The 13,273-nt window shown below is 43.1% G+C and overlaps 1 protein-coding gene and 1 long non-coding RNA gene across 3 annotated transcripts; one reads left to right on the top strand and one right to left on the bottom strand.

Annotated features, from left to right (window-relative positions):
• Positions 1-120: 120 nt before the first annotated feature.
• LGALS8 (galectin 8) lies at positions 121-13,171 on the bottom strand. 2 transcript variants are annotated; one of them, XM_082757192.1, is made up of 10 exons: positions 13,018-13,171; positions 10,645-10,782; positions 6,600-6,688; positions 5,667-5,877; positions 4,897-5,013; positions 3,512-3,568; positions 3,410-3,436; positions 2,308-2,396; positions 1,744-1,909; positions 121-1,392 (listed from the first exon to the last, which is right to left on the bottom strand). In XM_082757192.1, exons 2-10 carry the CDS (start codon positions 10,684-10,686, stop codon positions 1,243-1,245), a joined length of 948 nt encoding a protein of 315 aa, XP_082613318.1. In that variant the 5' UTR covers positions 10,687-10,782; positions 13,018-13,171; the 3' UTR covers positions 121-1,242. The 2 variants fall into 2 exon arrangements, with proteins under 2 accessions (XP_082613318.1, XP_082613319.1); XM_082757193.1 differs by lacking the exon at positions 3,512-3,568.
• Positions 1,308-3,403, top strand: LOC309876637. Its single transcript, XR_014317218.1, has 3 exons — positions 1,308-1,438; positions 1,707-1,815; positions 2,342-3,403. It is a non-coding gene; the product is annotated as an uncharacterized lncRNA (long non-coding RNA).
• Positions 13,172-13,273: the final 102 nt, after the last annotated feature.

The following is a 13,273-nucleotide window of genomic DNA, read 5'->3' as shown; positions in this document are numbered from 1 at the left end:
AACTCCTTAATGGGGAAATGGTCCTCTAATCAGGTTCAGCTTGGAGATACTTACTATCCTGCAAGTACAATGAAACAAAATAGGCCAAAAAAAAGCAACTTAGCTACACTTAGAGAAAAGCATGGTTCATAAACATGTTTATTTATGCTTTTTATACGTTTAACATGGTAGTTAAACAGGCTTTTAGGGTACATCTTATCCTTGAAACTGCTTTGCTCTTTTAGCAGCTGTTAAGGTAAATAGGAACAGCCCTTGGGCATGTAGTAACAGCCAGTAGCAACTTATTTTTTAAAAAAGTACATAAAAATTAAGACTGACAGTTGTAAAGAAAACTGATGGAATAGAAACAACTTTTTTCAAATAGCATTTGAATACAAGACCAGAAAACAACTCATTCACTATTCTACTGACCAGAAGCCAAGTCTCAGCTCAGCTGAAACCGTGCCTGGAATACCTGGGTTCACATGTTTTAAAACGAAAGCCAGATACATCTGCTTCAGTCCCTGAGCAATCTCATCACAGCTGGGAGCCAGTTCAGATCAAATAAACTTTCAAAAGTTCTCCCAATCAGAACTAGCTAAATCACTTCCATTTGTTTTACTTTGGAGAACTAAAAGCTAGAAATGCTGCCAAATGTTTGATTTAAGCCATCTATAAGCAGGAGTTGACATAACTGTGAGTGTCACAGAAGGTACGACTGCAGCAGCAGCCTAATCAATTTCCTCCTTGCCTTTCGTGAGAACTGATGGCTCAACTGTCTGCTTAATCCAGCCCTGTTAAAAAGGTTATTATCACTAATATAAATTAAGAAGCAGAACAGAGTACTTCATAATTCTATTTTCTATGACTGATCAATATCCCTTTAGGGGTGGATAATCATATCTTCATATCCTACTAAACTCTAGTTTCTACTTTACTGAATGTATGTTATTAAGGAATGACTAGTAGTAGTTAATCATACTGAGCACAATTGTTAAGACAGTATGATGCAGTATTTTCATATTGCTAAGTTCAGTAATACACGTGATTTATCTGAGCACACTGATTTAACTTGCCAGGATACTGTAAACTATTGGAGAAGTTAGTTATTCTCACAGCAGCTCTGGAACTCACCCAACTCAAGAGAGACTGATACAGAAGCCCACATAGATAAAGGCAGGCTCAGCATGAGTCAGCACCAGTTTGTACTTGACAGAAAAGCTGTCACTGGAATATATTTAATCCTTTTAGTACTAATTAGAACTACCAGCTCCTCACATCTAACAATTGAACATCTCCTGTGACTTCCAGCAGGTCGATCTTTTCCAGTTGTTTAAAACGATGCTTGTATTCCAGAATGTGAACACCATTAACAGCAACTTTGAACTGGTGGGCATCACAGAATATGATCAGCTGAAAAAAGAGAAGAGGAACAGTTAAGTTCCTAGCTTGAACTTGGGTGAGCCCTGCTTCTGTTACAAAAAGTCCTTCGTGCAAAAGGAGCGTTTTAAAAAAATGTGGAACTTCGTCCTACGCTGAAATCTTGCAACTACTTATAAGAAAACAGGAATAGACGGCTGTCATTAAAACCAAGTCAGATCTTTGCTTCCTATGGTCCTATTTAACCCTAACATTCTCAAAAATTGGAAATGCAAGAACAGCACTCTTACTTAAACAGTATTAGCAGCATAACATTTAAGCGCTAACACAAACTCTTATTTTGGCAGAATTCTAAGTCTGATGCTGTGTTTCAGTTCATCTTACCTCAAAGTACATCCCTGGACTGAAAGGGAAATTGGTAACTTCCCTTTCTTCTTCTCCCCAGCTGTCACGAAGGTAAGAGTTTCTCACAAAAACTTTATTCTTCATTCGGGGATTCAGATGCAGTGCTATGTCCTTTGACTCACTTGATTTCAGATTTATTGCAAAGCTGGAAGATATTTTTTAAAACTTTACTACACCAACAGTTTATAAACATGATCAAGTATTCCGTGCTATTTACCAAGACTTTAGCCAATTGTGCTTGCATGCCATGCACAATGGAAATCCAGAACAGACATGCAACCTTGTGAAGGATGCAGATTAAGCAGGAAAGACAATCAGGTTTTACCTTGATTTTTCTCAGTGGAGCTGTTCAAAAGAACAGCCCTTTCTAAAACAACATCCTGCGGGTTCCTAAGAAAACCACACTAGCTTCAGATGATTCCAGATGCAAAGTTGCGAGTAAGGATACACTGAGGCAATGGAAAAGCCTACAAATTCTCAAAAGCAGCTCAGTTAATAGCAAAACAAAACAAAACAAAATAATAAAAAATCACTAACACTTACCTCTTTGGGTTTTTATTCATTTCTCCTTTAATAGCAATGGTGCATCCCGGACGAAGTGCAGAATCAAGTTTCCCAATGTAAGGAACACCCTGGAAGTTCATCAGCAGTGAAAAACTTGACTGTGACTTACTTTTTTCAACATACAAGCTGAGCTTTACTATGGCAAGAAGAAATTTGGCCTACAGTTTCCAGTTTGCACTCACAGCTCAGCTTTTTTCTACTAATACAATCTGGGATACTGAAACTGTAGTGAAAAAGTTATATGGAGATGAACGTATCGATGTCATTTTTATTTTTTTTTTTTTAACTAGAAACTTGGGTTCAAAATAAGCATTATTTACTGCTATTTCTGCTACTATACATGCCTTAATCCAGAGTCATGCCACTTGTAAGCACCAAAAAAGTGTCTTGAGGAAACCTAAGCTTGATCTGGCACCAGACACTCCACTGTACAACTTAATGCATTTGAGAGTTGCCAACTGGTTTGAGTAAATGTATAATAAGCAGCATGAAACTCTGCACTGATTTAAATTTGCATCACACAGTCGTTCAGGTACAGACACACTGAACTCTCCTCTCCGATAGCTTGTTATGCTTTAAAAAATAAGACTCACACTAGATGAAGTACACGCAGTGTAAGCATGGCTCCATCACCATGAGGAAGATATAGCCAGACAAGTTCTAAGATACACCCATTAACATAAGGCCACCTGGCTTAATACAACTGCAGAATGCTTTTAACACAAGCTTGTTTTGCAGGTAAAGTCATGAAAACTAAGCATGCGTATTTGAACAAATAAGCATCACATCTTATTTTGATGTGATTTGGTCCTTTAAAGCTTCAGGTACCCCACTTTTTATTCCTCTGTTCATGGCTGTGGATGCCGTGTTTATCTCTTTGGGTTTTCTGTATCCCTTAACAAATAGCCTCATGTTTACTAGCAGCAAGAAAGAGGATTGATCTCTATAAAACCTCACTGCTGATCATTTCCCAGTAGATTCTCAAGTCCTATGTACTGTGCATATTTTTTCCTCAATAACTGAGAAGTTTTTATTTCTTTTTTTTTTCCACATTTGCTGTAAGTCTACTCGAGATACTTACAAATTGTGAACCATCTGGCATCTCCCCCTAGAAAAGAAAACAAACCTAATTAACTAGTTTTTCAGACAACCGGGAGACTCAGTCTTCTACAAACATACGTACATTTTCTGTGCTTATCTTTGTTATTCCTAGAGATGATGGCTGTGAGCCTTGTACAGACTGCAGAAAAAGAGATATTTAGAGATATAAAGAGATATTTAGATGTCATTGCTAGCACCACAGAACATAAAGGTGTGTTAGAAATGTAACAGATCTGTGCTGCTTTGAAGTTTAAATTGTTAACATAGAAACCTAGGGCTATGGTGACGAAAAAGACAGCCAAACCCCTACAAACCAAGGAAAAGTCCTGAAAATCAATTGCTGAAAGACAAATTGAGTTTTCCAAACACTACCTCATTACAGTTTGAATCTTTATCTTACAGTTGGAGCACTCTTAACCCTTAGCATCTGAGGATATCCACTCAGCTTTCCTCACCAGGGTAAGAGCATCAGCAGGGCAGGTCACCCAGAGATGGGGCAGAGGGGGGCCTTAGGATTCTAGGCAGCTGTCCCTTCCTGCTGTGTATCGTATGAACAACATGGCCATGCGCAGATAAAATTCCTGCCTCGCTCTGGCAGACTGATCTTCATCTTGTTTATTTCAATATAACCTCCCTCTTCCTCCTCAGAAGAGTACACACTGGAAGTAAAGACAAAAAAGAAACAACCACCCTACTCCCCTCCTTTCTTCCCCAGAGGATTCAGCATCTGCAACCAGAGACTAAAGCAAGTCTCCTTTGTTTTGTGCTTGGGACAGAAATCAACCTATGGCACCTCCTTGCCCCCAAGCAATTCCTGAAGTCAGTCCTCCACAACAGGATTCAGATAGCTTTGAAGCACCATTCCTGCAGCAACATATCCAAGGCCAAGTGACAGGGCCCATAAAAAAAGTCTGTACACATGCTTTACAAGCAATCAGCGAGTAGACACATCTTTAAAGCTTGGACCCTATTTAGTCCAGGCCCAGATCTCCACCTTCCTTCAAAACAGTTTATTAGTCTGCTGCTCTGAGTCAAACCTGATATTTAGCAGCAAGAGACCTGAGCTTTGCCCACAGCGTAGTGATGACTGAGCAGAGGAGACAGAATATTGCACAGAAGCAGGTAGGCTGCCTCAGTGACTGGCAGGAAGGAAGAAGAGTCAAGGGACAAGCGAAGGGACAAGTCTTTTACGTTCTGTACCTCCCTGGTTATTTACCACCTTCTGTTTCTGCTCTCTCACCCTTTCACATCAGAAGGCTCTCACCCTCTGCATGGGGAGAAAACAAACTGTTCAATTCCTCTCTATTGGTTTACTTTCTCCAGCAGAGTTAGGAGCTGAGAGGAAAGAGCGGGGAGGAAGTGCCTTGTTACCGAAGTTAGACTGTGTAGATGCCTTTTTTTTTTTTAATTGTAGTTTAGTAAGACAAAGAAATGGAATCTTGACAGTCAGCTGTCTATAAAACTTACATTAGAAACAAACTCTATACTTTTGATGTGCACTTTGCCATATATTCCCAGAGTATCTATTCTTTGAAGGCTAATTCTGTGATTGTAGAGCAGCAAGTGCTTCTTGTTTACAGTCACCTAAAGGGACAGGGAAAAAAATAGGAAAATGACATTAAACACCATCCATGTATCAAACTGTATGCATGCAGCTGGTTTACGGTGCTTTGTTACAGGAGCTGGGAATGTCCTGGAAACTTCAGAGCAACTAAGTTCAGATCATCTACATGTATGAATCAGCTTCTTTCCATTACTGTGAGGGAGATTTATTTGATTTATTTACCTTTCACACCCTTTGTTTTTATTCTCTGACCGCTTATGAATGTGGTTTTACCAACCTAACAGAATCTGTTATTGCAGTCTAACAGAGCAAGAGAACTACATCGCACTTGTTTCCTCCAAGAGGGAGGAAATACTGTCCTACACTACTCACAAAACAGGTTTACTGTTATGGTCAGCCCTTGCAGGTAAGTATGGGAAGGTGGAATAGCCATTAGCTGTGCCAGACAGTTACTTGTCTACTCATGCGGCTTTGAAGGGAACCATGCAAAATGAGAGGTCTGATCTGCTTATCACCTATTTAAAAAAAGCTTGTAATCTTTTGTGTAATCAGACTGTACCTACAAAACAGAAACCACGACTTCCAATTATACTGTATGTATGCAAAATGCCTCACATTTATTGGTCTGACAACTGGCCAATAAGGCCCCTTGAGTTGAACAACGCAAACTCACCTGGAATTTATCCTTTAAAATCATGATGGCAACCTCAAATGACTTCCCTTTTTCAAAAGGCATCTCATAGGTGATCTCTTCCCAGCCCCATTTTTCCCTCTCCAGTGTGTTGCAAACAATGCAGCCAGACCTTTTGAAGCGAGGGTTGAAATGAAAGGCCACATCAGCTCGAGGCTTTATACTACTGCCACACTGTAAATCCACCTGGAACCTAAACATAAAAAATAAGACAAACCACACTCAGCTCAGTCTGTCAAGAAATGACCTACAAGTTCAATACACTTGTGTTTTACTGCTGAACCCCAGAACATGCAGATGGAATGAGCTATTGGATAAGGAAAAAAATATATTCATCCAACTTCTGTGTATTTATGAAAAGTTTTCACAATTTGCAATGAATTACAGTATTTAAGCATTTACTCAATGCTTATCAATCATATCACCTGAGCTCCTCACCTACTACCTTCACCACCTTCCCTCCCATCTTCTTCAGCAGAATAACTGAATGCACCTTGGGCCACATCAGGAAGTCAGAGAACAGAAACTACATACTTGGTGTGAGCACTAGTTCACACCTCCTCACCCCAGGTGTAAGCTAATTCCTTCAAGGGAGACATTTAGTTATCACTTTTGTTAGTCTCAGGTAACCTCCTCAGATAAACAGATATATGCTATGACAGGGAAAAAATGCCAAAGCAGGCAAAGCAAAAACAGAGGAAAGAGGATCAGCAGAAAGCAAAAATCAGTTTATCCTCCAGTGTTCATCACAGAACTTTCATTAATCACTTAATTCGCTGTATTCACCGTGACACAATCACAAGGATTTAAGTGAAGCCTTTGTTTACTATCCCAAATAGGTTCCCTAGAAACAGTTTGTTCATTACATGCTTGTTCACCTGGTGACATTTCAAGAAGTGATACTGTAGTCACTACCTGTCTGCATCATCAGGAACGCTCCCATGTATCACAATCAGCTCTCCAGGTACGAGGCCACCAAGAATTGTCCCAACATACGGAATGACCTGGAAGAAGGAAAAAAAAGATAGAAATAACATTTTGTGATGGAGGCAAAATATATAGCTTTTAAAATCATATTCTAATACTCAATTAAGTGGTGCACTAGCATATTAAAAGAAAGACAACCAGCACCTCATTTAAAAGAAACGCTGGAAATGCATTACATACCTGCCACAACAGAAAGATAGAAAACAGATTTTCATCATTGCAGACCAAGCTTCTCAGATAAAAATAAAATAAATAGTTACAGCCTTCATTCTAGCTCTAAAAAGAATAATGACAATATTTTATTGCCTCATTTTTAATAAAAGGAGATTCACTTCAAACCAGGTCATTGCCAAGGGAATGACAACAGTCAGCCCTTTGCTGGTAGCTGGAGGAACCTTCCACTAGATTTTAACACCAGACTAGAGCAGCTGTCTTTTCGCTCATTCTTACTCCCTTGTGAAAAACAGCGATGGGAAAAAAAAAAAAAAAAAAAGGCAACTATGGCAGAGAGCAGAGTTGCATCTGAATACGAACAGCACAACATATACTACAAAATATCCTAATGAGCTGGGAACAGCAAGGTGCACTGAACTAACTCTGCTCAGGGGTCATAGTCTTTAGGATACCAGCAGCACACAATCTATCTCAAAGCCTACCCTATTTCCTCATCCTTATCAATAGCTTGGGAAGGTCACACATGTACATTATGCTGAACTGAAATGGCAACATGGTAGTAGTTGTTAAACCAGTTATGGGGACACGTCAGCTAAAATAAAAGCCTCAAACACCCCAAAATGGCTCCACAGCGAAGGTTTAGACATGCTGACGGGAGCCCTACCTTGACCACCAGCTGGAGCACCCAGAATTTATGGGAGGAAAGGGAGCACCATAACAGAAAACCGTGGAAGATGACAGGAGACTTTTCTGAGAGGAAAGATCTAAGACTGCATTCTTTCCATCCAAAAGGATGCATTTAATAGAAAAGAATGTTGACCACCCATTCTTGAGAAGCTCAGACATGGAATCTGCATGGCCATAATAGAGCAGTTCCTGGGTGTAATACTACAGGCTTAACGAGGTTCTGTCATCATAGGACATGCCTGTCATTTCTTCATGTCTCAAGATTCTTGCCAATTTTTCCTCACCTGTTAAGAGCAATGCCTGCAATACCAAAGGATCTATCATCACCCCAGCGTTCTTACAAACCTCCCGAAGTTTCCTTTGAAGCCAACTGGACAACATCAACACAGTTTGGGATGTCTCAAAGATCAAGTTGCTTCCAAAATCTGCCAGTTTTCATAAACGAAACAACAGATTACAGATAACACAACTTTCATCCACCTCGCTGGGTAGCTGACAGCTGTCCCATCACACAGGGCATCACATTTCTTGCCAGATGGATTTGTGGAATAATTGCTGAAGGTGACTTGTTGAGACTGTGTGTCCACATCCTAAGAGAAGGTTCAGCACTGAGGAAAATTCCAGGGTGGGGTGCAGCAGATATGCAAGGAATCTGTTCCATGATGCTCCCCCTGGCAACACAGCCTGCAACCTTAGGTATTGGCAATGCCAGGGGAGCTTGGTGTGCTGACTCTGAGAGAAACAGCATGGAGGCTAGAGCAGAGTGAAGAAAGACACCACGGCCAGGCTCTCTGCTATCACCACAGGGAGGGGGAACTGGATGGTACGATGGAACTAATAGGTTACATGTCCAACCCCCAGTCAAACTGATAACCAATTCATGTCCTCTGGGTGACCTTTGCTCATTATAATCCCATTATAGTGCCAAAACACACCTCCATCCCAAAGGTTACCTGCCTCCAAGGTGCAACCACCTCTCGCTAAGTATATGCTCTGAATTTCCCTAAGACTATAACATTAAAGCAAAAGAGAAAATTTTATAGCAATCACAATGTAGACACATGTGACTAGAGTCACTCAAGCTCCACCTACAAGTAAGAAAATGGCATAAAAATGGCTTGAGAGGAACAATGTTAGGGAAGACAGCATCACAGACAAGTCAGGAGGACATCGCTGACCTCTGGGATCAGTTGATGGGCTGAACCTCTCTTCCCTACCCTGCAGGGATGCCTAGTTGGTAATACCCTCGGTTATACCCAGTGCTTCCCCAGATAACCTAACACTCCCTATGGAGTTGTTTCACAAGTTACCTTATATGTAGTTGGTTGCGTTACTCACGTCCTTGGTATTTGCATGTGCTTTGCAAACTGTGTATTTATCACCTGCAATCCAAAAGAACCTGTACTTCTGTTGCTTCAATAAATGCCACCAGTCATTAATCTACCAGACTGAAGGTGTATCGTGCTATTTTGGCATCCATGATCATGGTAATTCAGCATACTGAATGTCACCAGGCTTATAGTGCTGAATTGGGCATCACTCAGAATCTAAGCCCAGCCATCCCCAGCCCCTCTGATATCTGAGTGCAAGCTGGAATGTGAAGGGGTTTAGGTCCTGTCAAACTTCTTTACCTGTTATTGCAACAGGGTTGAGTAAAAGGCATAAAGGGGAAAGCAGGATTTTCTGGATGATTCAAAACAGTCCATTAGTGAAGAAATACGCCTAAGATAAGAATTCATTAAAAAAGCTCTTCAGTTTTGCAACTTAAGGAATGATTTGTTCAAACAGTGAAATAGTCACAGCGCTACTAAGCGCATCTGGTGGCTTCACACAGGTACACATTCAGCCAAACAGCACGTCTGAAGCTAGAGCTCAGTGAGCATCACACATGCAACAGCTCACACAGTCCATCAGTGACAGAACCAGCCAGTTAAAGAGACTTTGTACAAACAGCAAAGTAGTATGACCCATATATGAAGAACAGACAATTAGGTCCTGTTTCAAGTTTGCTGTCACGGGCACAGTCCATTTTGTTCATCTCCCCGCTTGCACTACAAACCCCTTCCTACTTCTTTCCCTTCAGCTTGTTCAGAAGAAGCAGAGGAGGTTTGGAGACACCTTGGTGTCTCTAGCTCAACGCCTTCCTCAAAGCAAGGTCAGCTAGAGAGGGCTGCTCAGGACCTTGCCCAAAGGCTGTCCGGAGATCATCTACACAATCTGTCCCACCTCTGTCTCCACATTCCAATGCAAAATGATCACTCTTATTTCCATCCTAGGCTCTTGACCACTAAGCCCTAGTTTTATCCCTCTGAATTCTCCAGCCTGGTCTTGTTACCCATCACACTCATCAGTCCCCTTGCAGGCATCCAGTTCTGATGAAGTGTTCCTCTTTTCCTTACACTGAGAATTTCACCTATACATCTCCTAAACCTCCTCTTCACACCTCCTTTCCACCTCCACCAAAATCCCCATCTGTAACTTCCATCCTCCCCTTGCTTTTGCAATTCAGTCCTTCCAGCTTCTAGTTCATCTCCACACAGCCTTCCTTCCTCTCCAAACTGGATTACTGCTGGACTTGATGATGACCTTTTACAACATAAATGATTGTGTGATTCTTGTAAGGAAGGCTGAATCTACTCCCCCATCATCCGTTAAGTCTGTCCACTTTGCTAGCAACAAGCAAGCAGCAGGACCGAACAATCAGACACTCTGAAGGCACTGGACTGTATCAATGACAAGCTATAACAGACATGGAAGTTCTGTGCAGGTGTGTGGTACAGTACTCTCCACAGAGATTCTTTGCAGACTTTGGTATTTCTGACAGAACGTTAAAATGCTATCTCCTGTAGACTCAAAAGAACTACATTTTTAAAGACACAGTGAAAAGTATGCTGGCTTGATGCCACTGTCCCAGAGCATGAGGATACTAGAGAAATACGAGAGAATATCAGAGCCGTCCCTGAGGTTCTTCCTCAAATACCTGAGCAACACCAACAGCTCTCAGTAACACACCTCACTGTACAAAAGAGCAGGAGTGTTTGCTAACTACTGGCATAAAACAGCAAAATCCTATTTCCTGAGGGAGAAGTTGGTGACATAGTTGCAGAGTTACCGGGTTAATGATTGTCTTCTGCGGCCCATCCAAGGACATCATCTTCCCTCCTCCAGTTTAAGTCTGTCAGTCCTGTGGCGATCACTGTCAGAGCGTATTTAGAGGTCCGCTGATCTGGCTGCACCAAAGCAGGAATCCCTTTGAAAAGCCAAAACTTTTAATTAGAAAGAAACAAAGTGACACTACAGGAAGTAAAACCCTCCAAGGTATAATGTTAAAATCTATAAGAAAAAATGCAACTGTATTTCCAAGAAATTTGATGGAGTTTCCAAATATCAAAGTTAGAAGCTTGGTTAAAGACAAAACATGCTACCCTAGGAAGGGACAGTGCACATAAATACACGTTTTTATCAGATGCTTCCTGGTCATGTATATTGAGGCAGAATCCCACGTAAATACCATTATTGCACAGGGCAACACTGATAACTCGGTGACCGTCAACTGTCCATTTGCAGCTGACACCTGCCTGTAGACTGCGAAAAGACACAAAGCACAAACACATTTTCCTGAAGTAAACAGCCATTTCTCTTTCTTTTACCAATTCCTGTGCTATTCCCAGGTTGCTCAAGGGCAACCAGCCCTAGTGGCTGAACTTGCTTTTTCCAGTTTTATCTTACATACAGATAAGGGATACCAGCCAAAGACACAGCAGGGAAGCACAGAGTGTTTTCTGCTTCTTCCTCCAACACACACAATCCCTGAACTCCACAAATAACTACAGAAGTCTACAAAACCTGCATTAAATGCACAGAACTAAAAGGAAAAAAAAAGAAAAAAAAAAAAAAAACATTTTATGAGTATATCCAGCTACACTGTAATTTCTTCATCAAGTCTTCTAACGAAGTGACCAAAATTCATGGGCCAATTCCAAAACTGCTAGGCAATTATTTCTTGCATATTCTGGAGAAATACCTTATGGTAGCAAGCCAACTGGGTGGTGAAAAGTGGCAGGCAAAAAAAAAAAAAGATAAAGGAGATGTTTTTAGTATTGTCATTGTGTGAAAATTGCTAGCCACATAAAAAGTAAATAAAAAGTCTGTGCTCTATTCCACAGAGACCTGGGATGAACCTTCTGCAATGATTCAGCAGCGCAGACCACTGCAACATCTGGCTAGTCCTGTGGGCGACGTGGGCCAGTAATTCTCCTTATGATGAGGGTCTAGAGTGCATTTAGGAAAACACAAGGTGTTATACGCCCAGCGTACACCATGCAAATGTTTTGCACCTTTTGATGTGCCCCATGGGATACCATTGTCAATTCACAACAGGAACGTGCCAAAGCAGGCAACTTCCAGTACTTTCATTTTTAAAATTAGGAACTCAAGATCACAATAAGCAAGAATTCTGACTACAGCATTGACAAGTCTAATAGCAGACCAAAGAAACAAAACCCAGACCTACAGACCTGCGCCCTGCAGCCTGCTTACCAAGCTTCCCCTGGTGCGTGACTGAGATCGGCACCTTACCAAACGAGGGTATGGGACAGGACCATATCTAGGATCTAGCAGCACACGCCTGAGCTCTTCTGCCCACCCTTGTTGCTCCTGGCAGACCAGGGGCACTGTGGCAAAGCGATTTGTTTGTATGTTTTATGGAAAGGGTCGCAGTAATGAGGGGAAGCTGCGAGTCAGGCTGTGTTTGGCCACGCAGGTTTTGGGTAAGGAAGCACAGGGCTCTGCTGTAACTTTCTGTCGCAGAACCGCTGTCAGCGAACGTGAGGGGGTCTGATTTTTTGGGCTGTCCTTTGGGGATCCAGGAGTTGGACTCGATGATCCTTGTGGGTCCCTTCCCACTCGGGTATTCTATAATTCTATGATGCCAAATTTTAAGTCTGCAACACTAAGATATGGTTCCTCAACTACGCGTTCAGAATCGAAACAGCTATGTATTACTGCCCTGATATCTCACACTGCACAGTTCAGGAAAAGGAAAGAAAAAAAAAAAAAAAAAAAAAATGGAAACAGCAAGGGCGGCAGCTATTATGCTATGGCTCTATGACCCACAGAAAACGCCTTCCTCTAGAGAAGTCCGTGGGGACTTGGTAACTGGGGCTGGATCCCGTCCTACGGCAGACATGGCTTCCGGCGGGGAGGGAGCAAAGAAGCGAGCAGGGCACCGCCGGGTGCCTGCAGGCAGCGAAACCCAGCCCAGCCGCGCCGCCGTCCCCGGGCTGCAGCCCCCGGAGCCGCGGGGCGCCCGGCAGCCGCCTCCCCGGCACCCCAACCCCAAACCCCGGCCGCTACCGCCTCGGGGCGCCCCGGCGAGCCCCGTCCCCCCCACCACGGCCGGACAGACGGACAAACAGACGGACAAACAGACGGACAGACGCGTGGGGACCCCCAGCCCTCAGCCCACCCCTGGCTCCCGACTCACCCGGCGCCTAGCAGCGAGCTGACGCCGCCGCGCTGCCACCGGCCGCGGCCGCCATTTCGCGCCCGCCCCCCGGCGTCACCGCCCCGCGGCCCGGCCCAACGGCTTCAACGCCTTCCGCCCGCTCCCAGCGCCCGGCCGCGGCGGGGCGGGGGCGGCTCTGAGGGCGGCGGTCAGGAGGGTGCTCGGGCACGACAGCCGTGCCGCAGCACAGCCACCTGCTGGGAGGGCACACCGGGCTGTCAAGATGTGAAGGACT

Source organism: Aythya marila, assembly GCF_965140915.1.
Source record: "Aythya marila genome assembly, chromosome: 3".
Classification (NCBI taxonomy): Eukaryota; Metazoa; Chordata; class Aves; order Anseriformes; family Anatidae; genus Aythya; species Aythya marila.
The sequence above is the reverse complement of the archived record's forward strand: the minus strand, read 5'-3'. Positions and strand labels throughout refer to the sequence as shown.